Raw genomic sequence first — 27,010 nt, forward strand, 5'->3', positions numbered from 1 at the left:
TTTACCTGCAAGGAAGTTCCTATGGAGGCCATCATAAAATCGACTGGTCTGTCCCCGGTTCTGGTTAGCCATGCACTGGAACCTCTGATAGGAGAAAATGACATCCTCATACAAACAGGCACAGACAAAAATCGACTCAAAGGTACGTACACTCCCCCTAATTCCATCATTCCTTTTCACTGTATAGGCATTAACCCATCAAAGAATTCCAATGTTCCTGCAGCAGACTATTGCAAGATATGTAGTTATTGTATAAGAGAAGTGTTTTATTCTTCCAGTTTCCTCCCTTCTGTGCCTGAAGGTGTTGATTTCTGTTTTTGGTACTGGTGCTAGCAGCCCCTCCAGCTCCTTGTGCAGCTAACCTTTGTGCATGTAGTAATCTAGATTCAGAGGGTCAACTGTGAGGAGAATCACAGATAGACCTGATTCTCACCACACCTGTGATGTTTCCCATCAGGAATTCCAGGACGGTAAACAGGAACGGCTGAATTTAAAAAAAAAATGATTTTATTGTCCTGAGCCCAGGCTTACTCAACTGAACAGTCGAACCTCAAGCGCTGCTGCAGCTTAAATCGTCTTACTCTAGACAGAGCAGCAATCGTGCTTGGAATCCTCTGGTTCAATGCTCAGTTCCATTACCCATAGTTGATTTCTACAGGAAGCTAATAGAGGATTGTATTTTTAGTTACAATTTTATTTTTTTATATTTTATTTATAAAATATACTATAAAATATACAATATACTGTCATTAAAAAAAAAAGTTTATTTGAAAGCTGCTAATGACTTTTGATGCTGAATAATCTAGTGAGCAGGGTGGAAATTTGCATCTATACAACATCAGGGAGATGTGTGATGTGACAAGGATGTCCAGATTTTCTACTCCCATTAATGTTTCTGATCAGCCGCTGGATATACAGTAAAGCAGTGATTATCTGTGCTCCTGTTCATGTTCTCATCTATCCAAAATATCTTTTTAGTAGGGGAGTAGCAGCAATTGGCGCTGCCAGCAGGTTTTTCTTTCAGACCAGATCCTGTCAGCACGATCAGTTGGTGCTACAGCATCTAATTAATCAACTAATCTGACAGCTTTCCCCTCATACCTGCTCATAACTTCAGCTGCAAGATTTCCAGGGACTTGGCTCCCCAGACCTAGGTAACAGGTGAATCCTGCAAGTAGTACATGCTGATCTCCAGCACATGGAGTCTCCACAGCACTTATCTCAGTGGAACTACTGACTTTAATCAGTATAGACCCTACCTGTTTAAACAGGTATGGACTGGTAAGCTGTAAATTGAAGAAGGAAGCATCTGTATTGATTCTGTAGTCAGCAACTATACAGAGATCAACACTGTGGTTCCTGCTGATGTGATTATAGCAGGTCAGCACATACGGCCTAAGTCACCCACTTCTATGACAGGATCATAGGAGGCCAGCATATCCTACCTATAATCTCTCAGCTCTGTACAATGGAATCATAGGATGTCAGCACCCATAACTATAACACTCCTGTCTGTATGCAAGAGGCCATTTGTGGTGTTGGGTAGCACTTTTGTTATGTTCTTTCTCTGGTCTGTTGCAACTGATTGTTGATCTTGTATCAGGAGGCATGATCGTGATCGAGGTGGGGGGGGGAGAGGCAGAGAAAACCTTAGTTATTTGCATGCTTCTGGTTATCTGATAATCCACCACCCAGAAGACAACATAAATTAGTAAATAATAGAGGGTCCACTTTTGTGTTTGAGCCAGATCTTTGCAGTTAAATTGTTTTCACATATTTGGATAATTTGTAAGGAATGTTGCAATTAGGCACACTAGCTGAGGGTTTTAAAAAGAGTGTTATCTATTTTTATAGGCTGCATTTGCCGACAACACAACCACTAGGTGGCACAGTACTGACATATGCAAATGCAGCCTTATCCACTGAAACGTCACTGTCTGCGACGGCTCAGGCAGCTGCCAGTAATAAAGATGGCGCTGCTCAATTTGTCACAAGAAGCAAATGCAGCCTTAAACCTAAATCCCCACAGTGGCTGCGATCGTCACCTCCATCCCACCCACAACAGTACCTGTGCTAGTACAGAACCAAAAGTCTCATTGTAAGGCATCTTTCAATTCGTTCTTTGTATGATGCTTAATATTCTAACACATTGGTTTTGGAAATAGATTCATGTGGCTTATTCTTTTGCACAACTATGGCAGTGCAAATGGATTCTGGGCTATAATTCAGATAAAAACCATCGCGCTTCTCTTCGCTGCTCCCTTCCGCACGAATCTGCTCACAGGTTCTCCCCTCCCCAAGACCACTGGCTCCCCTGTCAACCCTCGGCTCCCCACCTTACCACTTCGGTGGTTTGTTCTCCGCCCTCCTCCGCTTCTTCTGGCGGAACAGTGGGGAGCGATCGGCCGAAGGGGGAAGCAATGAGACTGGGAGTGAGCAGCCGAGGAGGAGAAGGGCGGGTGCCAGTGGTCAAGGGGGGAAGGAGCGAGTGACAGAGGGAAAGAAGGGTGAGGGTGGAAGTGAGTGGCCCAGTATGGGGAGGGGGTGTGGTCGGGAGCAAGTGGCTGAGGGAAGGTGGAGGCCAGGCCAGGAGCAAGTGGCTGAGGGAAGGTGGAGGCCAGGCCAGGAGCAAGTGGCTGAGGGAAGGTGGAGGCCAGGCCAGGAGCAAGTGGCTGAGGGAAGGTGGAGGCCAGGCCAGGAGCAAGTGGCTGAGGGAAGGTGGAGGCAGGCCAGGAGCAAGTGGCTGAGGGAAGGTGGAGGCAGGCCAGGAGCAAGTGGCTGAGGGAAGGTGGAGGCAGGCCAGGAGCAAGTGGCTGAGGGAAGGTGGAGGCCAGGCCAGGCGCAAGTGGCTGAGGGAAGGTGGAGGCCAGGCCAGGAGCAAGTGGCTGAGGGAAGGTGGAGGCCAGGCCAGGAGCAAGTGGCTGAGGGAAGGTGGAGGCGAGGCCAGGCGCAAGTGGCTGAGGGAAGGCGGAGGCGAGTGGCTGAGGGAAGGTGGAGGCCAGGCCAGGAGCAAGTGGCTGAGCGAAGGTGGAGGCCAGGCCAGGCGCAAGTGGCTGAGGGAAGGCGGAGGCGAGTGGCTGAGGGAAGGTGGAGGCCAGGCGCGTGGCTGAGGAAAATTGGAGGCGAGGCCAGGCGCAAGTGGCTGAGGGAAGGTGGAGGCGAGTGGCTGAGGGAAGGTGGAGGCCAAGCCAGGCGCAAGTGGCTGAGGGAAGGCGGAGGCCAGGCCAGGAGCAGGTGGCTGAGGGAAGACGGAGGCCAGGCCAGGAGCAGGTGGCTGAGGGAAGACGGAGGCCAGGCCAGGAGCAGGTGGCTGAGGGAAGGCGGAGGCCAGGCCAGGAGCAAGTGGCTGAGGGAAGGGGAAGGCCAGGCCAGGAGCAAGTGGCTGAGGGAAGGTGGAGGCCAGGCCAGGCGCAAGTGGCTGAGGGAAGGGGAAGGCCAGGCCAGGAGCAAGTGGCTGAGGGAAGGGGAAGGCCAGGCCAGGAGCAAGTGGCTGAGGGAAGGTGGAGGCCAGGCCAGGAGCAAGTGGCTGAGGGAAGGCGGAGGCGAGTGGCTGAGGGAAGGTGGAGGCCAGGCCAGGTGCAAGTGGCTGAGGGAAAGTGGAGGCCAAGCCAGGCGCAAGTGGCTGAGGGAAGGTGGAGGCGAGGCCAGGAGCAAGTGGCTGAGGGAAGGTGGAGGCGAGGCCAGGAGCAAGTGGCTGAGGGAAGGCGGAGGCCAGGCCAGGAGCAAGTGGCTGAGGGAAGGCGGAGGCCAGGCCAGGAGCAAGTGGCTGAGGGAAGGTGGTGGTGAGTGGCTGAGGGAAGGTGGAGGCCAGGCCAGGAGCAAGTGGCTGAGGGAAGGTGGTGGCGAGTGGCTGAGGGAAGGTGGAGGCCAGGCCAGGAGCAAGTGGCTGAGGGAAGGCGGAGGCCAGACCAGGAGCAAGTGGCTGAGGGAAGGTGGAAGCGAGTGACTGAGGGAAGGTGGATGCCAGGCCAGGCGCAAGTGGCTGAGGGAAGGTGGAGGCGAGGCCGGGAGCGAGTGGCTGAGGGAAGGCGGAGGCCATGCCAGGAGCAAGTGGCTGAGGGAAGGTGGAGGCGAGTGGCTGAGGGAAGGTGGAGGCGAGGCCGGGAGCGAGTGGCTGAGGGAAGGCGGAGGCCATGCCAGGAGCAAGTGGCTGAGGGAAGGCGGAGGCCATGCCAGGAGCAAGTGGCTGAGGGAAGGCGGAGGCCATGCCAGGAGCAAGTGGCTGAGGGAAGGCGGAGGCCATGCCAGGAGCAAGTGGCTGAGGGAAGGCGGAGGCCATGCCAGGAGCAAGTGGCTGAGGGAAGGCGGAGGCCATGCCAGGAGCAAGTGGCTGAGGGAAGGCGGAGGCCATGCCAGGAGCAAGTGGCTGAGGGAAGGCGGAGGCCATGCCAGGAGCAAGTGGCTGAGGGAAGGCGGAGGCCATGCCAGGAGCAAGTGGCTGAGGGAAGGCGGAGGCCATGCCAGGAGCAAGTGGCTGAGGGAAGGCGGAGGCCATGCCAGGAGCAAGTGGCTGAGGGAAGGCGGAGGCCATGCCAGGAGCAAGTGGCTGAGGGAAGGCGGAGGCCATGCCAGGAGCAAGTGGCTGAGGGAAGGCGGAGGCCATGCCAGGAGCAAGTGGCTGAGGGAAGGCGGAGGCCATGCCAGGAGCAAGTGGCTGAGGGAAGGCGGAGGCCATGCCAGGAGCAAGTGGCTGAGGGAAGGCGGAGGCCATGCCAGGAGCAAGTGGCTGAGGGAAGGCGGAGGCCATGCCAGGAGCAAGTGGCTGAGGGAAGGCGGAGGCCATGCCAGGAGCAAGTGGCTGAGGGAAGGCGGAGGCCATGCCAGGAGCAAGTGGCTGAGGGAAGGCGGAGGCCAGGCCAGGAGCAAGTGGCTGAGGGAAGGCGGAGGCCAGGCCAGGAGCAGGTGGCTGAGGGAAGGCGGAGGCCAGGCCAGGAGCAAGTGGCTGAGGGAAGGCGGAGGCCAGGCCAGGAGCAAGTGGCTGAGGGAAGCGGAAGGCCAGGCCAGGAGCAAGTGGCTGAGGGAAGGTGGAGGCGAGTGGCTGAGGGAAGGTGGAGGCGAGTGGCTGAGGGAAGGTGGAGGCCAGGCCGGGAGCAAGTGGCTGAGGGAAGGCGGAGGCCAGGCCAGGAGCAAGTGGCTGAGGGAAGGCGGAGGCCAGGCCAGGAGCAAGTGGCTGAGGGAAGGTGGAGGCGAGTGGCTGAGGGAAGGTGGAGGCCAGGCCGGGAGCAAGTGGCTGAGGGAAGGCGGAGGCCAGGCCAGGAGCAAGTGGCTGAGGGAAGGCGGAGGCCATGCCAGGAGCAAGTGGCTGAGGGGAGGCGGAGGCCATGCCAGGAGCAAGTGGCTGAGGGGAGGCGGAGGCCATGCCAGGAGCAAGTGGCTGAGGGGAGGCGGAGGCCATGCCAGGAGCAAGTGGCTGAGGGGAGGCGGAGGCCATGCCAGGAGCAAGTGGCTGAGGGGAGGCGGAGGCCAGGCCAGGAGCAAGTGGCTGAGGGGAGGCGGAGGCCAGGCCAGGAGCAAGTGGCTGAGGGGAGGCGGAGGCCAGGCCAGGAGCAAGTGGCTGAGGGAAGGCGGAGGCCAGGCCAGGAGCAAGTGGCTGAGGGAAGGCGGAGGCCAGGCCAGGAGCAAGTGGCTGAGGGAAGGCGGAGGCCAGGCCAGGAGCAAGTGGCTGAGGGAAGGCGGAGGCCAGGCCAGGAGCAAGTGGCTGAGGGACGGCGGAGGCCAGGCCAGGAGCAAGTGGCTGAGGGAAGGGGAAGGCCAGGCCAGGAGCAAATGGCTGAGGGACGGTGGAGGCCAGGCCAGGAGCAAGTGGCTGAGGGAAGGTGGAGGCCAGACCAGGAGCAAGTGGCTGAGGGAAGGTGGTGGCGAGTGGCTGAGGGAAGCTGGAGGCCAGGCCAGGAGCAAGTGGCTGAGGGAAGGTGGTGGCGAGTGGCTGAGGGAAGGTGGAGGCGAGGCCGGGAGCGAGTGGCTGAGGGAAGGCGGAGGCCAGGCCAGGGGCAAGTGGCTGAGGGAAGGCGGAGGCCATGCCAGGAGCAAGTGGCTGAGGGAAGGTGGAGGCGAGTGGCTGAGGGAAGGTGGAGGCGAGTGGCTGAGGGAAGGTGGAGGCGAGGCCGGGAGCGAGTGGCTGAGGGAAGGCGGAGGCCAGGCCGGGAGCGAGTGGCTGAGGGAAGGCGGAGGCCAGGCCAGGAGCGAGTGGCTGAGGGAAGGCGGAGGCCAGGCCAGGAGCAAGTGGCTGAGGGAAGGCGGAGGCCATGCCTGGAGCAAGTGGCTGAGGGAAGGCGGAGGCCAGGCCAGGAGCTAGTGGCTGAGGCGAGGCTGGGAGCGAGTGGCTGAGGGAAGGCGGAGGCCAGGCTGGGTGCGAGTGGCTGAGGGAAGGCGGAGGCCAGGCCGGGATCGAGTGGCTAAGGGAAGGCGGAGGCGAGGCCGGGAGCGAGTGGCTGAGGGAAGGCCCCGTTCCAACACGCGATGACATTTTAGAGTGCATGCATGAATTAGTCCTGGCAAGCTGGTGCTGATGTTGGCTGCGCATGTCCAGCACCATACTGGCAGAATGAAACTGTTCTGCACATGTGCACAGCTGGGAATGCACGGATGACCTCGGTGCTTGGCTACATTGTCAGGAGTCACTTTGTTTCCTTTATTCGTTTGTGGGATGTGGGCATTGCTGTCTCGGCCAGCATTTATTGCCCATCCCTAATTGCCCTTGAAAAGGTGCTAATGAGCTGTCTTCTTGAACCACTGCAGTCCTTGGGGTGTAAGTATACCAACAGTGCTGTTAGGAAGGGAGTTTCCAGTTCCGAGGTCGATGCCGGATGGTCCTTCCGGTTTTATTCATTTTTCTTCGAATTCATCACAGTTTGACACAACTGAGTGGCTTGCTAGGCCATTTTAGAGGGCATTTAAGAGTCAACCACATTGCTGTGGGTCTGGAGTTACATGTAGGCCTGACCAGGTAAGGATTTCCTTCCCTAAAGGATGTTAGTGAGCCAGATGGGTTTTTACAACAATCGACAATGGTTTCATGGTCACCATTAAACTAGCTTGTAATTCCAGATTTATTAATTGAATTCAAATTTCACCATCCTTTGTGTTGGGATTTGAACCCATGGCCCCAGCGCATTAGCTTGGGTCTCTGGATTACTAGTCCAGTGACATTGCCACCACCGCCCCCGACCGCTTAATCTGATCATTCAGCCCAGCCAATTCTTCTCACCACCAGCGATAGTGAATAAGATAGCTTCCAATCAATGAACAGTGAAGCCAACTAGATCAGGAGAGAGGGTCTGATTTCAATTGGTCAGTTGAGTTAAGCCAGCTTTCGTTGTGTTGGGGGTAGGTGTTTGAAAGTTGGCATCAGTGCCCTTGAGGTGGAGGGATGGAGTGCAGAATTTGCCAAATGTTCCACACTCAGTCGCTAGTCACTGATCCTTGTATGGCAACACATGGGGTGAAGGCTTTATCTGACTTAGTCGTGGCCAGTTAGGCAAGGTATTAGATAGCTTCCATTGTACTGCACCCAGTGAAGGGTGGCATCTTTGGGAAAGGAAGGATTGGGTAAAAATTGGTGAGAGAAAGAGAGGCAGTCTCTAAATATATTTGCATCTCACCACCAACAACTTGGTGCTTCATAGGAGAGTTATCAAACAAAATTTGACACCAAGCCAAGTTAAGAGATATTTGGGCAGATGACCAAAAGTTAGATCAAAGAGGTAGGTTTAATAAGAATCTTAAAGAAGGAAAGAGGGAGAGGGCAGAGAGGTTTAGGCAGGAATTCCAGAGCTTAGGCCGTAGGCAGCTGAAGGTATGGCCATCAATAGTGGGGTGATTCAAATTGGGAATGTGCAAGAGGCCAGAATTGAAGGAGCTCAGATAACTGAAGATCGTAGGTCCACAATCCTACAGTGTTGGAGAGATTTGAAAACAAGAATGGGAATTTTAAATTTGATGTGTTGCTCAGCTAGGAACCAATGTAGGTCAGCTAGCACAGCAGTGATGGGTGAACGGAACTTGATGCGAGTTAGAATACTGTTAGGACCAGGTGAGAAGGGGTCTAGAGGTTCCCTCTCAGCCTTTGCCTGGTTTAACCGTAACAGGGTTTAATTTTAGAAACACTGTGTTTTAGCTTGCCCTTAAGTAAATCTTTGTTCACTGCTCTAATTGTAAGGCAAAGAAATCAGACAGGTTTTCTTAGATTTAACAAGAAAGATAGTAGTTTGAAATAAAAACAAGAAATACTGGAAATACTCAGCAAGTCCGGCAGCATCTGTGGGGAGTGAAGCAGAGTTAATGTTTCAGGTCAGTGACCCTTCATCAGAACTGGCAGAGGCTAGAAATGTAATAGGTTTTAAGCAAGTAAAGTGGGGGTGGAGTAAGCGATAACAAAAGAGAAAGTGTTGATCGGACAAGTTCACGGAGAATAACGGACCAGAAGGTCATGGAGCAAAGACAAATGGTATGTTAATGGTGTGGTGAAAGACAAAGTGTTTGTACAGAGAGGGTGTTAATTGACAGAAAACTGAACAGCCTGGCCCTAAACACAAACATGAAAAAAGTGGGCACGCACAGTAAAAACAAACTAAACAAACTAAAATAAAATGAACACACAAAAAAGAAAAAGAAAAAATATCTAAAAATAAAAAGGGAGGACCGTCATGCTCTGAAATTATTGAACTCCGTGTTCAGTCCGGCAGTCTGCAGTGTGCCTAATCGGTAAATGAGGTGCTGTTTCTCGAGCTTGCGTTGATGTTCACTGGAACAGTGCAGCAATCCCAGGACAGGGATGTGGGCATGAGCAGAGGGGGGAGTTGTTTGACCTTGAGTGCTGACTTGGGTTGCATTAGAGTGTTAAAGTGGAAGTTTGGTGACTGAGGATAATTAAGGGTTAACTTAACAGTTGCTGTTAGGGTTGGAGAAGGTGAGTTTTAGACCAGCTTTAAACAGGGTTCACTCAGGCTCTGCTTGCAGCTGCACCTTGTGAATTAGAGAATTGGCTTAAACCAGTTTTCAGGGGATAGAGTCAGTCAGTATAAACGTGGGCCATCTTACAGTGTTGACCTTGTTTGCACTGGAGTGCTGACTTGGGTTGCATTAGAGTGTTAAAGTGGAAGTTTGGCGACTGAGGCAGTGCGGTGAGGAGGGAGCGAGGAGCTCCTTTCTTTTCCTCCCTGTCCTCAGAGTGAGGGGAGCTGAGAGTTTCCAAAGAGCACAGCTGACTGGTGAGTAAGTCCTGGTGGGTATTTTTCAAAATGGATTGATTTGTAAGTCATTGTTTTAGCAAGACTTAGTTTTTTAAAAATGATCTTCTAAAGTTTTAAATTTAAAGGGTTTAGTCATGGCAGGAGAGCTTGAAGCCGTGGTTTGCTCCTCTTGCTGCATGTGGGAGTCCGGGAACATTTCCAGTCCCTGGGACCAGCATGTGTGCAGGAAGTGTGTCCAGCTGCAGCTCCTGGAAGCTTGGGTTTCAGAGCTGGAATGGCGGCTGGAAACACTGTGGAGTATCCGTGAGTCTGAGAGCATTGTGGATAACACGTACAGAGAGGTGGTAACACCGCAGCTGAAGGGACTTGAGGAAGGAAGGGAATGGGTGACCACCAGGCAGTCCAAGAGAATCAGGCAGGTAGTTCAGGAGTCCCCTGGGGCCCCGCTTGCAAATCGGTATTCCATTTTGGAGGCTGATGAGGCTGGTTCCTCCAGAGAGTGCGGACAGAACCAAGCTTCTGGCACCACAAGCAGCCTGTCTGGACAGGAAGGGGGAAAGAGAGGAAGAGTAATAGTAATCGGGGATTCTATAGTTAGGGGAACAGATAGGCGCTACTGTGGCCGTCAACGTGACTCCAGGATGGTGTGTTGCCTCCCTGGTGCCAGGGTCTGGGATGCCACTGAACAGCTGCAGGGCATCCTGAAGGGGAAGGGCCATAAGGCCGAGGTCATGGTACATGTTGGGACCAATGACATAGGTGGAAAGAGGGATGAGGTCTTGCATAAAGAATTCAGGGAGTTGGGCAGGAGGCTAAAAAGCAGGACCTTTCGGGTTGTAATCTCTGGATTACTCCCAGTGCCACGTGCTAGCGAGTATAGAAATAGGAGAATAGCACAGATGAATCCGTGGCTTAAGAGTTGGTGCAGGAGGGAGGGTTTTAGATTCCTGGACCACTGGGACCGTTTCTGGGGAAGGTGGGACCTGTACAAGCGGGACGGTCTACATCTGAACCAGAGGGGGACTAACATCCTTGCTTGCGGGTTTGCTGGTGCTGTTGGGAGGAGTTTAAACTAATTTGGCAGGGGGAGGGGACGCAGACTCCTAGCAGAATAGGAACACAGCTAAACACAAGAAAGTGAACAAGTCAGAGGGAATACAGTGGAAGTAAGTTTCCAGAGAGTAAGACCAGGATGGAAGGCCTCTACTTCAATGGCAGGAGTATTGCAGGTAAAACGGATGAGTTAAGGGCAACGATTGACACGTGGAATTGTGATATAGTAGCCATCACGGAGACATTGTTGAGGGAGGGGCAGGATTGGCAGCTCAATATCCCGGGATATAGAATTTTCAAGCGTGACAGAGGAGGGAGTAAAAGAGATGGGGGCATTGCAATATTAGTTAAGGAGTCAGTTACTGCAGTAAGGAGAGATGATTTCTTGGAGGGGGCATCAAATGAAGCTTTATGGGTAGAGTTTAGGAATAAAAAAGGGACAGCCACATTGCTAGGTGTTTATTATAGACCCCCAGATACTCGGCGGGAAATTGAGGAGCAAATATGTGCGCAATTTGCAGAGGTGTGTAAAAATAATAGGGTAATTATATTAGGTGATTTCAACTTTGCTGACATTAATTGGGATAGTCATCATGTTAAGGGCTTAGATGGAGTGGAGTTCTTAAAATGTATATAGGAGAACTTTTTAGCTCAATATGTAGAGGATCCAACAAGGGAGGGTGCAGTGCTGGACCTAATTCTGGGGAATGAAGCCGGACAGGTGGTTGATGTGTTGGTGGGGGTGCATTTTGGTGATAGCGACCACAACATGGTACAATTTAAGCTTGTTATGGAGAAAGAAATAGACAAGTTGCAAAAAAAGGTTTTGGATTGGGGGAGAGTGAATTTTAGTAAAATAAGGCAGGATCTGGCCAAGGTAGACTGGAAAGAGTTACTTGTCGGGAAATCTACAGAAGAGCAGTGGGGGGCATTCAAAAAGGAAATGGGGAGGGTCCCGGCCCAACATGTTCCCTCTGGGGTAATAGGTAGGAGCAACAAGCCCAGAGAACCATGGATGACCAGAAACATTCAGGGTGCGAGGAGAAGGAAAAGAGAGGCTTTTAGCAAATACAAGGAGAGCAAATCAATGGAATCAAAGAAAGTGTAGGATGGAGCTTAAGAAGGCAATTAGGAGAGCATAGAGGGGATATGAGAAAGCTCTGGCTGGTAAAAGTAGGGAAAATCCCAAGATATTCTATAAGTATATCAATGGGAAGAGGATAACCAGGGAAAGAGTAGGACCCATTAGGGACCAAGAGGGAAATTTGTGGGTGGCGCCAGAGGACATTGGTAGGGTGTTGAACGAATACTTCACATCTGTCTTCACCCAAGAGAATGAGGATGTAGATATGGAACTTCGAGAGAGAGACTGTGAGCTTCTTGAGCAAATTGTCATAGGGAGTGACAAGGTAGGGCGGCACCGCAGCCTCACAGCTCCAGCGACCTGGGTTCAATTCTGGGTACTGCCTGTGTGGAGTTTGCAAGTTCTCCCTGTGTCTGCATGGGTTTTCTCCGGGTGCTCCGGTTTCCTCCCACAGCCAAAAGACGTGCAGGTTGGTATGTAAATTGGCCATTATAAATTGCCCCTAGTATAGGTAGGTGGTAGGAAAATATAGGGACAGGTGGGGATGTGGTAGGAATATGGGATTAGTGTAGGATTAGTATGGATGGGTTGTTGATGGTCGGCACAGACTCGGTGGGCTGAAGGGCCTATTTCAGTGCTGTATCTCTAAACTAAAAAACAAAAAGTGGACAAATCTCCAGGTCTGGATTTGTGTCCCAGGATGCTGTGGGAGGTGAGGGTGGAGATTGCAGGGGCTCTGACCCTAATTTTTAATTCCTCTCTGGCCACGGGGGAGGTGCCAGATGACTGGAGAACAGCTAATGTGGTCCCACTATTTAAGAAAGGTTGTAGAGATAAGCCAGGGAACTACAGACCAGTGAGTCTCACGTCAGTGGTAGGGAAACTATTGGAGAAAATTCTGAAGGAGAGAATCTGTCACCACTTGGAGAGGCAAAATTTGATTAGGAATAGTCAGCATGGCTTTGTCAGAGGGAGGTCATGCCGAACAAATTTGATTGAATTTTTTGAGCATGTGACCAGGTGTGTAGATGAGGGTAGTGCAGTTGATGTAGTTTACATGGATTTCAGCAAAGCCTTTGACAAGGTCCCACATGGGAGACTTATCAAGAAAGCAAATGCACATGGGATACAAGGTAACTTGATAAGGTGGATTCAAAATTGGCTTAGCTGTCGGAGACAGAGAGTGATGACAGACGGCTGTTTTAGTGACTGGAAGCCAGTGTCCAGTGGCGTACCACAGGGATCTGTGCTGGGTCCCCTATTGTTTGTCATTTATATAAACGACATAGATGACTATGTGGGGGGTAGGATCAGTAAGTTCGCGGATGACACAAAGATTGGCCGAGTGGTTAACAGTGAGGTTGAGTGTCTTGGGTTACAGGAAGATATAGACGGGATGGTCAAATGGGCAGAAAAGTGGCAGATGGAATTAAACGCTGAAAAGTGTGAGGTGATACACTTTGGAAGGAGTAATGTGACATGGAAATATTCAATGAATGGCCTGACACTGGGAAGTTCCGAGGAACAAAGGGACCTTGGCGTGTTTGTCCATAGATCTCTGAAGGCAGAATGGCAGGTTAATAGGGTGGTGAAAAAGGCATATGGGACACTTGCCTTTATCAATCGAGGCATAGATTACAAAAGCAGGGAGGTCATGTTGGAGTTGTACAGAACTTTGGTAAGGCCACAGCTGGAGTACTGTGTGCAATTCTGGTCGCCACATTATAGGAAGGATGTGATTGCATTGGAGGGGGTGCAGAAGCGATTCACCAGGATGGTGCCTGGGATGGTACATTTAAGCTATGAAGAGAGGTTGGATAGGCTTGGGTAGTTTTCACTGGAGCAGAGAAGACTGAGGGGTGACCTGATCGAGCTGTGCAAGATTATGAGGGACATGGACAGGGTGGATAGGGAGCAGCTGTTCCCCTTAGTTGAAGGGTCAGTTACGAGGGGACACAAGTTTAAGGTGAGGGGTGGGAGATTTAAGGGGGACTTGAAAAAACTATTTTTTACCCAGAGGGTGGTGACGGTCTGGAATGCCCTCCCTGGGAGGATGGTAGATGCAGGTTGCCTCACATCCTTTAAAAAGTACCTGGATGAGCACTTGGTACGTCATAACATTCAAGGCTTTGGGGTCAAGTGCTGGAAAATGGGATTAGGTGGACAGGTCAGGTGTTTTAATGCATTGGTGCAGATTTGATGGGCCGAAGGGCCTCCTCTGCACTGTATTATTCTGTGATTCTGAGTGTTGAAATGGCCAGCAACCGGAAGCACGGGTCATGCTTTCGGACTGAGCGGAGGTGTTCTGCAAAGCGGTCACCTAGTCTGCGTTTGGTCTCCCCAATGTAGAGGAGACCACAGTTAGAAGTTTATTAATCTTAAACTCTAATCCGGTCAACGACTACGAATATGCGACACAACCACTCTAGCATGCATACGCGATAAACACACAGGCAGATAGAGACAGGAGAAGTAGAAAGAATAAAGGAAACAATTGAGGCAATATCTGTTAGTTAGTTACTGCCCTTTGATTTGAATGCAGAGTCTTTGGTTGCCAGTAAATCCTGCTATTCGTTGGGGCCCAGTTTACACTTCAGAGTCTTCTCTTTTGAGGTGTACGTGTCTTCCGTGGGTCCGGTGGCTTGGGAGAAGGCGAGAGAGAGCGCGGCTTCCTTGTTCCAGCTTCAATTGCCAACTGCCTTCTGAATTCAAACTGTCCTGTGACGAGTTCAAAAAACCTGGACCAGCCAGTTAATCATGTGACCAGCTGGTTTAACCAGTCCTGGCTTTGTGGATTGCATCATCTTAGAAGTTCCTGTAATGCGCTTCCTTATACCTTCAAAGTCTGATGATCAAAATCCATTTGGGTTAATTGGAGCAGGAAATTTGGGTTAATTGTCTCCACAAGCAGCGTCTCTTGCTATGCAAATGTCCTCCCAGCCCAGTGTCTGGTGATCTTCAAACAAGTCATTCCTTCACTCCAGCAACAGTTTAAAATCAATGCTCATGTGACAAAATTAATATTGAGTCATCGGGTGAATATGCCTCTTTCTTGGCAGGTGGGTGGTCTGCATGACACCTCCACACCCAGCACAATGAAATACGATTTTTTTAAAAAGAGCATTTCATTAAAAGAGATGTGAGAAGATAAGGACAGGAAGACACACATGTATCTCTCTCATTCATTCAGAAATCCAACATTGTTACAGCCTGTCTTTTCTTGGCAGCAGTGCTGCTTTAAGCGGCCCTTTTTGGCAACCCCATAAACATGTTTTTGGTGAAATTTTCCCAGTTTGCACATTTCCATGACTTGTCTTTGTTCATGTTGAGGTCTGCAGGGGGACGTTTAGGTTTAATTAGCTCTAGATGGGAGTTCTGCTCAGGGGCGGCGGCAGTGGGCGGTTCCACTCTGAACTCTCTTTCACTGCTTTGATGAGTCATGCAAGGGTTTTTCACCTCAGGGGATGGCTAGTTCCCTTTTTTCCTGACTCTGGGGGAGGATTCTTTGCTAATCCTCCCTGTGTCCTCTGGGACACTCCTGCTGGCAGGTATTTGTCCGGACTCTGCTGCACTCCCTTGCGGCACTTTGACTAGGTAAGGTATCACCCTTATCTGCCCACTTGAGGATTGTCTTTGTCTCTGCAGGTTCCTGTAAATGCTTCTTGCAACTCTGGTGGGGTGCTTCTAGTATCTGCATTTACATAGGAGGATGTGGGGTCTAACCTTTCAAATATTTTGGGGTTGGCTGACCAGACAGTAGGGGTTTCCATTTGGAATTTATCCCAGACTTCCTTTAACCTGCCATCTCGGTCCCTTTTTCCCTGTTCCTTTCTAACCTGTTGCCTACCTTGTGCCTGCCTGTCCCCCTTTGTTCTCAGTAGGGGTCCCTTACAGTTCACCAGTCCTCTGCTGGCGGGTCCTCCTAACACTGATACAGGACTTAGGGGTGCAGGTTTCACTGTAGGTTGGGGTTTCCCCTCAACCTGGCACAACGCCTGCAGTATTCCTCTACATCTTTGTGGAGTTTTGGCCAGTCAAACTGCTGTCTTATGCAGGCTTTGGTTTTTCATATGTCGACATGTACAGCCACTGCAATCTCATGGGCCATTCTTACTACTCTCCAGTACCTCTGCGGCACCACTAACTGGTGGACCACTGTCCTCTCCTCGCTCTCAGGTCTGTGAGGAGAACTCCATTTCCTCATCAGTATCTCATTGTTTAAGTCGTAGCAATCGGGGACTCTTCCCTCTGCTTCAATTTCAGACTGAGCAGCCTTTGCTAACTCTCGCAATACTGGGTCAGCTCGCTGAGCCTCAGCTAGGGAAAATCCATTTAATTCATTCCCTGTGTTTTCTAACTTTCCAAAGAAAGTCTCTGATCGACAGACCTCGTGGTCATCTGCCTGCAGTGCCAATTCAGTCTTCTCTGGGGGAACTGGTTTGATTATGGCCTGATTCATTACAAGTTCAGGGAAACTGCAGGGGACCATCTGCTGTCACTGCCCTGTCTCTCTGACCTCCTGCAGTCTCTCTTTCACTACTGGAGAAACTACCAGCTTCATCTCCGCCAGGTCATTGCTTAGAAACAGGTCAACCCTGTCCACAGGCAAACTCGGGACAATCCCTATGATCACTGGTCCCAAAACTAGGTCGCCCTCCAAATGCACCCGGTGTAAAGATGCAGGCATACACTGCCCTCCAATACCATTCATCGTCATTCTGGAGTTTACTGCACTCTCTTGGGGGCAAGGTCAGACCTTTTCCCAGTAAAAGTGATCTGTGGCCCCTCAGTCCCTGAGGATTGCTGTGGGCTTGCTTGCCTCACTCGAGGGGTATGGGGTTACTCTCCCTTCAAACACAAAACCCTGATGACCCTCAGGAATCCTATAAAATTTTCCTGCACTTGCTGGGTAAGCTTCCTGGGTGTCTCTCTGACTGCAGTTAAAGCCACAGCTTGTTGTGCTGTGCTTTCCATCAGGGTCACTTCTTCACTTAACCCTACAGGTCTTCCTTTTAGTTTCCAGCAGTCAGCTCTTAAATGCCCTGCTTTATTACAACGGAAGCACACAGGGCTCTGGGTCTCACTCCTATTTATAGCACCTTCCTTTTTGGCTGGAGGAGGGCCTCCTGTGTCTCCTGCTCTCCTTTCTCTCCCAGGACTGCTTGGGCTTCTGTCACCTTCCCACCCTTTGTCCTTTTTGAAATTGTGGGGGTGATTAGGAAAGCTTTTCCCCTGGGAAACCGACTTATAAATGAGAGCAAACTCATCGGCCAGGACTGCTGCCTGCCGGACTCTGAGCTTTCTGCTCCTCTACATGTGTCTTTATGGAGAGTGGGAGAGAGTTTTTAAATTCCTGTAGCAAAATTACTTCTCTGAGATTTTCATAGCAGAGCTGTACTTTAAGAGCCATCAGTCACTGGTCAAAAGCTAGCTGCTTATTTCTCTCAAACTCCAGGTAGGTTTGATCAGCTTGCTTCTTGAGGCTTCTAAACTTTTGACGATAGGCTTCCGGTATTGACTCATTTGTCCCGAAGTTAGCATTTTTTGTCAGTTCATAATTTGATGAACTCTCATCTGGCAACATGGAATAAACCTCGGGCTTTTCCTATTAGTTTACTGTGGAACAGCAGAGTCCAAGCCTCAGCTGGTCACTTTAACTGCCTTGCCAGTTTTTCAAAAGACACGAAAAATGCTTCTACATCTCCCTCACTGAATTTTGGGATCAGTTGGGAAAGTTTTAACCATTCTGTAGCCAGCCTGACAGTCCTCCATATTGGCCATGCTTTCACTGGGGTTACTCTGTCGCCCCCTAGTTAACTCAAGTCGTCTCAGCTCTCTTTGCATTCTTTCTGGAAGTTTCTTTCACTTTGTCTCCCTCTCTCTCTCTCTCTCTCTGTCTCTGTCTCTGTCTCTGTCTCTCTCTCTCTCTCTCTCTCTCTCTCTCTCTCTGTCTCTCTCATTCAAGTTTCTTCTGTTCCAATTGTAGCTTTGCTAGCAAACCCTGTCAGGGTCTACTTCTAACCCTGCTTCTGCTGCTGCTTCAGAATCAAGGGAAAAATGGTTGGCCACTAGCCTTAGGAGTTCAGACTTCCTCGCCTTGGCCCGGACAGTGATCCCACACTGCTCAGCCATTTTCCTCAACTCCTCCATATACAGTGCTTTTAACTTATCCCAAGTTACTTAACCCTGGCTTGGAGAGCTACTAGCTTCAGACGCAGACATGCTAATATTCCAGCACACACAACCACAAGAAAACCTGTATTGGCAGCGGCGAGAGTGGGAACAGGTGAGAGGAGCCGGGAGATAAAAGGAGCCTAGACCAGAAGCAGCGGCGGTGAGAGACGCTCTGCTCTGTTCTGTTCTGTGGACCTGCTTGACCAGCAAAAATAGATGTGTGACATCACAGGAGGGCTGGTAAGTGATTGGTGGGTATTTCTTCTCTTGTGTTTTTTTTTGTCGCTTTGGCCAAGTGATTTAAATCAGGCGACGTCATTACAGGTTAAGAGTACACTTAAATAGTTTTTTTTGAAATACTGAGATCCAAATTAATTAATTCAATAGAATAGAGATGGCTGGGCAGGCGATGTGTTGCAGCTGTAGTATGTGGGAGCTGGTGGACGCCGGTGCGATCCACAGTGACCACATCTGCAGCAAGCGTTGGCTGCTCGAGGAACTTCGGCTCAGAGTTGATGGGCTGGAGTCCGAGCTGCGGAAACTACGACACATCAGGGAGGGGGAGAGTTACCTGGACACTGTTTCAGGAGACAGTCACACCTCTTAGATTAATTACATCAAATTTGGACCGTGGTCAGGGACAGGAGGGTGTGACTGAGAGTCAGGCAGGTTTGGGGATCCAGAATTTAGCTTTGGAGGAGCCTCAGCCAGTGCTTTTATCCAATAGATACGAGGTTCTTGCTCCCAGTGTGGACGAGGGCACAGACTGCAGGGAGGATGAGTGAACTGACCATAGCACCGTGGTTCAGAGTGCCATTCAGTGGGGGGAGAAAAGAGAAATGTAGTAGTAATAGGGGATAGCATAGCTAGGGGAATAGATACTGTTCTCTGCAGCAAAGATAGAGGGTCCCAAAGGCTGTGTTGCCTACCTGGTGCTAAGGTTAAGGACATCTCTTCTGGGCTGGAGAGGAACTTGGAGTGGGATGGAAAAGATCCAGTTGTCGTGGTCCACGTAGGTACCAACAACATAGGTAGGACTAGGAAAGAGGTTCTGCTGAGGGACTATGAGTAGCTCGGGGTCAAATTAAAAAGCAGAACCACAAAGGTATTAATCTCCGGATTACTACCTGAGCCACGTGCAAATTGACGTAGGGTAAATAAGATTATAGAAGTAAATGTGTGGCTCAAAGATTGGTGTGGGAGAAATGGATTCCGATTCATGGGGAACTGGCACCAGTACTGGAGAAAAAGAGAGCTGTTCCATTGGGATGGGCTTCACTTGAATCATGCTGGGACCAGTGTCCTGGCGAATCGTATAACTAGGGTTGTAGATGAGGCTTTAAACTAAATAGTGGGGGGAGGTTTCAATTGAAAGGAAGTTTAAAAAGTCGAAAAGTAACGAGAGAGCAGAGGTGCTGGGTAGTGAAGGAGCATACATTAAACAGAGAGTGACAGGAAGGGACAGAGAATGCAAGCATAAGAGTATAGCAGAAATTAGAACCAGATGGTAAAAAAATGGTAAAAAGTCAAAGCTTAAAGCTCTTTATCTAAATGCACGTAGTATTTGTAACAAGATAGATGAGCTGACAGCACAGATAGAAATAAATGAATATGATTTGATAGCTGTCACTGAGACGTGGTTGCAGGATGACCAGGACTGGAATCTTAATGTTCAAGGATATTCGACGTTCCGGAAGAATAGGCAGAAAGGAAAAAGAGGTGGGGTAACGTTGTTATTAAAATAAGGGATCAGTGCAGTTGTGAGTAATGATATAGGTGTAACAGATCGTAATGTAGAATCAGTTTGGATGGAAATAAGGAATAGCAAGGGAAAGAAATCACGAGTGGGAGTCGCCTATAGGCCCCCGAAGAGTAGCCTGTCTGTAGGACAAGATATTAATCTGGAAATAACGGAGGCGTGTAAGAAGGGCACTGCAATTATCATGGCTGATTTTAATCTGCATATAGACTGGATAAATCAAACTGGCATGGGTAGCATGGAAGACAAATTTGTAGACTGCCTCAGGGATTGTTACTTAGAACAATACGTTGCAGAACCTACCTGGGAACAGGCTATTTCAGATTTGGTATTGTGTAATGAGGTAGGATTAATAAGAGATCTCGTAGTTAAGGATCCTTTAGGGAGAAGCGATCATAACATAGTAGAATTTCAAATTCAGTTTGATGGGGAGCAACTCTGGTCTCAAACCAGTGTCTTCAACTTAAACAAGGGCAATTACAGAAGTATGAAGAAAGAGTTGTCTAAAGCAGCTGGGAAGATAGACTACAGGGGAAGTTAGTAGATGAGCAGTGACAGATTTTTAAGCAGATATTTCATAACACTCAGCAAACATTTATTCCAGTCAGAAGGAAGGACTCGATGAGAATTATGAACCACCCATGGAGAACAAAAGAAGTTAGGGAGTGTATCAAATCAAAAACAAAGGCATACAATGCAGCGAAAACGAGTGGTGGGCCAGAGGATTGGGAATTTTTTAGAAACCAGCAGCGGATGACTAAAAAACTAATAGAGGGAGAAAATAGATTGAGAATAAATTGGCAAGAAATATAAAAACAAACAGTAAGAGCTTCTACGGGTATATAAAAAGGAAGAGAGTAGCTAAAGTAAATGTGGGACCCTTAGAGGATGAGACTGGGGAATTAATAACAGGGAAATGGCAGATAACTTAAACCAATATTTTGCATCGGTCTTCACGGTGGAGGACACTATAAACATCCCAACAATAATAGATGAGCAAGGTGTAAATGGGAGGGAGGAACTTGTAACAATTTCTATCATGAAGGAAAGGGTGCTGGACAAACTGATGGGACTAAAGGCAGACAAGTCTCCAGGACCTGAAGGCCTGCATCCAAGGGTTTTAAAAGAAGTGGCTGCAGGGATAGCGGAGGCATTGGTCATAATACACCAAAACTCACTGGATTCCGGTAGGGTATCAGCGGATTGGAGAACCGCTAATGTGACACCCCTATTCAAGAAAGGAGGGAGACAGAAAGCAGGAAACTATAGACCAGTTAACATCTGTCATTGGGAAAATGCTAGAGTTCATTATTAAGGAAGAAATAGCAGGACATTTAGAAAAACATAAAGCAACCAAACAGAGTCAACATGGTTTTATGAAAGGGAAATCATGTTTGACAAATTTGTTAGAGTTCTTTGAGGATATAACAAAGAGTGGATAAAGGGGAACCAGTAGATATAGTCTATTTGGATTTTCAGAAGGCATTTGATAAGGTGCCACATAAAAAGTTATTGCACAAAATAGGATGCACAAAATGGTAGGGAAGCTGCTGGAGAAGATACTGAGGGATAGGATCTATTCCCATTTGGAAGAAAATGGGCTCATCAGTGATAGGCAACATGGTTTTGTGCAGGGAAGGTCATGTCTTACCAACTTAATAGAATTCTTTGAGGAAGTGACAAAGTTGATTGATGAGGGAAGGGCTGTCGATGTCATATACATGGACTTCAGTAAGGCGTTTGATAAGGTTCCCCATGGCAGGCTGATGGAGAAAGTGAAGGCGCTTGGGGTCCAAGGTGTACTAGCTAGATGGATAAAGAACTGGCTGGGCAACAGGAGACAGAGAGTAGCAGTAGAAGGGAGTTTCTCAAAATGGAGACGTGTGACCAGTGGTGTTCCACAGGGATCCGTGCTGGGACCACTGTTGTTTGTGATATACATTAATGATTTGGAGGAAAGTATAGGTGGACTGATTAGCAAGTTTGCAGACGACACTAAGATTGGTGGAGTAGCAGATAGTGAAGGGGACTGTCAGAGAATACAGCAGAATATAGATAGATTGGAGAGTTGGGCAGAGAAATGGCAGATGGAGTTCAATCAGGGCAAATGCGAGGTGATGCATTTTGGAAGATCCAATTCAAGAGTGAACTATACAGTAAATGGAAAAGTCCTGGGGAAAATTGATGTCCAGAGAGATTTGGGTGTTCAGGTCCACTGTTCCCTGAAGGTGGCAACGCAGGTAAATAGAGTGGTCAAGAAGGCATACGGCATGCTTTCCTTCATCGGACGGGGCATTGAGTACAAGAGTTGGCAGGTCATGTTACAGTTGTATAGGACTTTGGTTCGGCCACATTTGGAATACTGCGTACAGTTCTGGTCGCCACATTATCAAAAGGATGTGGATGCTTTGGAGAGGGTGCAGAGGAGGTTCACCAGGCTGTTGCCTGGTATGGAGGGCGCTAGCTATGAAGAGAGGTTGAGCAGATTAGGATTATTTTCATTAGAAAGACGGAGGTTGAGGGGGGACCTGATTGAGGTGTACAAAATCATGAGAGGTATAGACAGGGTGGATAGCAAGAGGCTTTTTCCCAGAGTGGGGGTTTCAATTACTAGAGGACACGAGTTCAAAGTGAAAGGGGAAAAGTTTAGGGGGGATATGCGTGGAAAGTTCTTTACGCAGAGGGTGGTGGGCACCTGGAACGCATTGCCAGCGGAGGTGGTAGATGCGGGCACGATGGAGTCTTTTAAGATGTATCTAGACAGATGCATGAATGGGCAGGAAGAAAAGAGATACAGAACCTTAGAAAATAGGCGACATGTTTAGAGAGAGGATCTGGATCGGTGCAGGCTTGGAGGGCCGAAGGGCCTGTTCCTGTGCTGTAATTATCTTTGTTCTTTGTTTGTTCTAGGATCTCAGGATATTGGGGCTAATGTGTTGGCATGGATTGAGGACTGGCTAACACACAGAAGGCAAAGAGTCGGGATCAATGGGTCTTTTTCAGGTTGGAAAGCCATAACTAGTGGGGAGCCATAACTAGTGGGGTGCCACAAGGATCGGTCCTAGGGTCTCAACTATTTACTATCTATATTAATGACTCGGAGGAAGGGACAGAGTGCAGTGTATCCAAATTTGCTGACGATACAAAAATAGGTGGGAAGGTATGTTGTGATGAGGACGCAAAGAATCTGCAAAGGGATATAGATAGGTTGAGTGAGTGGGTAAAAACTTGGCAGATGGTGTTCAATGTGGGAAAGCGTGAGGTAATCCACTTTTGTCGGAAGAATAAAAATGCAGATTATTATTTAGATGGAGAAAGACTACAAAATGCTGCAGTACAGAGGGATCTGGGTGTTCTTGTGCATGAAACACAAAAAGTTAGCATGCAGGTGCAGCAAGTAATTAGGAAAGCAAATGGAATTTTGGCCTTTATTGCTAGGGGGTTAGAGTTTAAAAATAGGGAAGTCTTATTACAACTGTACAGGGTGTTGGTGAGGCCACACCTGGAGTACTGCTGACAGTTTTGGTCCCCATATTTAAAGAAGGATGTACTAGCATTGGAGGCAGTTAAGAAAAGGTTCACGGCTGATTCCTTGGATGAAGGGGTTGTCTTATCAAGAACGGCTAAACAGGTTAGGCCTTTATTCATTGGAGTTTAGAAGAATGAGAGGTGATCTTATAGAAACATATAAGATCTTAAGTGGGCTTGACAGGGTAGATGTTGAGAAGATGTTTCTACTAGTGGGGGAATCTCGAACTAGGGGACATAGTTATAGAATAAGGGGACACTCATTTAAAACTGAGATGCGAAGGAATTTCTTTCAGAGGGTGGTGAATCTCTGGAATTCTCTACCTTAGAGCGTTGTGGAGGCTAGGTCACTAAATGTATTTAAGGAGGAGGTAGATAGATTTTTGAAATCTCGGGGCGTCGAGGGTTAGGCGGAGCAGGCTCGAAAGAGGAGTTGAAGCCTGGGACAGATCAGCCATGATCTTATTGAATGGTGGGGCAGGCTTGAGGAGCTGAATGGCCTACTCCTGCTCCTATTTCTAAAGTTCTTATGAAATCTTTTCCCTTTTGTTCAGGATCAATTCCAATTTCTCGTTTGTCTGTTGGTCAAATCCAGGACGCTAGCCCCCGAATTTCTGGTATGATCGTCTCAGGGTTCCCTCAGCCTTTGCCTAGTTTAACCATAATAGGGTTTAATTTTAGAAACACCATGTTTTAGCTCCCCCTTTAGTGTATCCTTGTTCACCGCTTTCCGATTGTAAGGCAAAGAAATCAGACAGGTTTCCTTAGATTTAAACAAGAAAGGTAGAAGTTTATTAATCTTAAACTCTAATCCGGTCAACGACTACGAATATGCGACATGACCATGCTAGCATGCATACGCGCTAAACACACATGTAGTTAGAGACAAAAGAAGTGGAAAGAATAAAGGCGAGAAGTTTGAGGCAATATCTGTTAGTTAGTTACTGTCCTTTGAGTTCAATGCGGAGTCTTTGGTTGCCGGTAAATCCTGCTATTCATTGGGGCCCAGTTCACGCTTCAACTTGTTTCGACGTCAGAGTCTTTTCTCTCTTGAGGTGTGCGTGTCTTCTATGGGTCTGGTGGCTTGGGAGAAGGCAAGAGAGCGAGAGCAGCTTCCTTGTTCCGGCTTCAGTTGCCAACTGTCTTCTGAATTCAAACTGTCCTGTGGCGAGTTCAAAAAACCTGGACCAGCCAGTTAGTCATGTGACCAGCTGGTTTAACCAGTCCTGGCTTTGTGGATTGTATTATCTTATAATTCCCTGGAATGCGCTTCCTTACACCTTCAATATCTGTTGATCAAAATCCATTTGGGTTAATTGGAGCAGGGAATAGCCTTTTGTCTTCACAAGCAGCATCTCTTGATATGCGAATACCCTTCCAGCCCAGTGTCTGGTGATCGTCAAAACAAGTCATTCCTTCACTCCAGCAACAGTTTAAAATCAATGCTCATAGACAAAATTAATATGCCTCATTCTTGGCAGGTAGGGGGAGTCTGCATGACAATACAGACAGCAGAGTACTGGATGGGCTTAAGTTTATGGAGGGTGGAAGTTGGGAGTCTGGTCTGGAGTGTATTAGACTAGTCAAGTGTTAGAGGTAAGAGAGGCTTGGATGAGGGTTTTAGCTGCAGATGAGTTGAAGTAGGAGCAGAGTTGGGTGACGAGGAGGTGGAAGTAGATGGTCTTAGTGGTGGCTTGGATATGTGGTTGGAAGCTGATCTTGGGGTCAGATATGATACCAAAGTCACAGCCTAGTTCTGCCAGTTGCCATGGAGAGGGATGGAGTCAGTGGCTGTGGAATGGAGTTTATGGCCAGAACCAAAGACAAAGGTTTCAATCTTCCTCATATTTAGTTGAAGGGAATTTCTGCTCATCCAGTCTGATAGTTTAGTGACATGAAGGAGTTGAGAAAGGTGGTGATGACGAATTGGGGATCATGAGCGTACATGTGGAAACTGATGTATTTTCGGCTAATGCTGAGGGGCAGCACGTAGATGTGAACTCTGAGGCGGCCAAGGATAGATCCTTGGAGGACACTAGAGGTAACAGTGTGGGAGTAGCTAGAGAAGCCATTGCAGGTGATTCTCTGGCTATGACTGCGTAGATGATAATGGAACCATGCGAATGCAGTTGCACCCAGCTAGATGACGGAGAAGAGACTTTGGAAAAACGACTTGCAACTATATATGCCAGTGAAGTACTTTGCGGTGTAGCCACTATTGTAATGTAGAAACATTGCCATCCACTTCAGTTCTTTCAGCTGAGGAGCACAGCCCACTGCATCCAATCTGCTGCCTTCTGTGTAGATCCAGATTTCAGATATCCCAAGGAGTTAGTTAGTTAGTTAGAGAGACAGCACTAAAACAGGCCCTTCGGCCCACCGAGTCTGTGCCGACCATCAACCACCCATTTATACTAATCCTACACTAATTCCATATTCCTACCACATCCCCACCTGTCCCTATATTTCCCGACCACCTACCTATACTAGGGGAAATTTATAATGGCCAATTTACCTATCAACCCGCAAGTCTTTTGGCATGTGGGAGGAAACCGGAGCACCCGGAGGAAACCCACGTAGACACGGAGAACTTGCAAACTCCACACAGGCAGTACCCAGAGTTGAACCCGGGTCGCTGGAGCTGTGAGGCTGCGGTGCTAACCACTGCGCCACTGTGCCGCCCAAGTTCTCCTACAAGCGACTCACCATACTGATTTGGAACTATATCATCATTTCTTCACAGTTGGGCCAAAATCCTGGAATTCCCTCCCTAAAAGTACCATTTACCAGCAGGAAGGATCCTACACCAGTGCTATTTAAAAGGATTATCAGCTACTTACAGGTTAGAAACATAGAAAATAGGAGCAGGAGTAGGCCATTCAAGCCTTTGAGCCTGCTCCGCCATTCATTATGATCAAGGCTGATCATCCAACTCAGTAACCTGTTCCCGCTTGTACATTTCCTGTTGGGATGTGAGCATTGGACTTTGTCAAGCAGCACAGCTTTTCTGGGCTTTGCTGACTTTCAGATGCCTGTTTCCTGTACCAACCAAATGGTGTCACTGAATGAAAAGGAACTGAAAAACAGAGCTATTTTAAAGCTATTTTCTCCTTTTGTCTCTTCTAGTGTTTTGTATAGTCTGATTTCTGCTGATAAAAGGATTTCCTATAATTTATTTGTAACAGTCTATTTATGCAAGGCATATGTGCCAGCTGAGGGCATTATGAAATATAGGCATCAAGTCAAATTGCCCAGAGTGTCTCACCACACTACTACATTTCTACTTCAAAACCGATTAATTTCTCCTGAACTCTTAAGTAGTGGAATTTACACAGGATCACTGTGGGACAAATCACTGCTGTGCCAAGGAGCTCATAGTGTGTCCCCTTGGCTATAGTCTGTGGTTAGTGTAGTTATTTTAGTACTTCTATCATTTGCACGCTGTTGTGCAGCGCAAGGTGTTTTTAGATACTACTTTTGACTATCTTGACAATTTATACTTGGTCCTTTGTACAAAATGAAATATGATCATGCACTTTATCTTGTGCCATGTGTACACTGATGTGAAGTGACTAAAGTTGACTGTTAAGATATTATCCTGATGTGTGTTTACACACCCAATCCTTTAATTCAGCTCTGAACAAGTATCTGGTGGTGCCAAATCATCACATGAAACTGCCAATATGGGTGATCTGATCTGAGTTTGGGCAGTCTCAATCATAGTCATGTGTACACAGTGCACAACCACTCCTAGTTTTATACTAAGTTGGCTACTGCATAGGAGAGTTAGTGGAGGAAATGGAAAAATGTCACAGTTGAGTCTGAGGTATATTGAAGTAAAGCATTATTCTGCACAGGTAATGTACTAGACTTGACCTGGAAGTATTAGCTTTCAGACTCATTGTGTTAGCAAGCGTTTTGCATTATATTCCTTGCATTGTGCACCTGAGCAGCTGAACACATGTTGCCCCAGTTGTGCTTCTCGTTCTCAACCTCTATTCATGTAGGAATCCTGAGGCTGAATGAAATGGTGTTGTCCAGAGGATCGACAAATAACCAGTACTGCTCATTGCTGCCAAAACAAACCTATTTAAATGTGGATGAAGATGCTGCCAGCACATTGGAACGCAAGAGGAACATTATCTATTGTATGATCGTACAGATCATGAAATCAGAAAAGGAGCTTCACATCGATAATCTTGTTTTCAAGGTAATTAACCT

The 27,010-nt window shown here is 48.5% G+C and overlaps 1 protein-coding gene across 4 annotated transcripts in view; it reads left to right on the forward strand.

Moving 5' to 3' along the window:
* Window positions 1-27,010, forward strand: part of LOC137366082 (cullin-9) — a 413,970-nt gene that overhangs the window by 326,481 nt on the left and 60,479 nt on the right. For all 4 annotated transcript variants that reach the window (XM_068028163.1, XM_068028162.1, XM_068028164.1 and 1 more), the window contains exons 27-28: window positions 13-142; window positions 26,797-26,999. In XM_068028163.1, coding sequence (XP_067884264.1) covers window positions 13-142; window positions 26,797-26,999 — 333 coding nt within the window. The remainder of the gene's footprint in view (window positions 1-12; window positions 143-26,796; window positions 27,000-27,010) is intronic.

Source organism: Heterodontus francisci, chromosome 3 (genome assembly GCF_036365525.1).
Source record: "Heterodontus francisci isolate sHetFra1 chromosome 3, sHetFra1.hap1, whole genome shotgun sequence".
Classification (NCBI taxonomy): Eukaryota; Metazoa; Chordata; class Chondrichthyes; order Heterodontiformes; family Heterodontidae; genus Heterodontus; species Heterodontus francisci.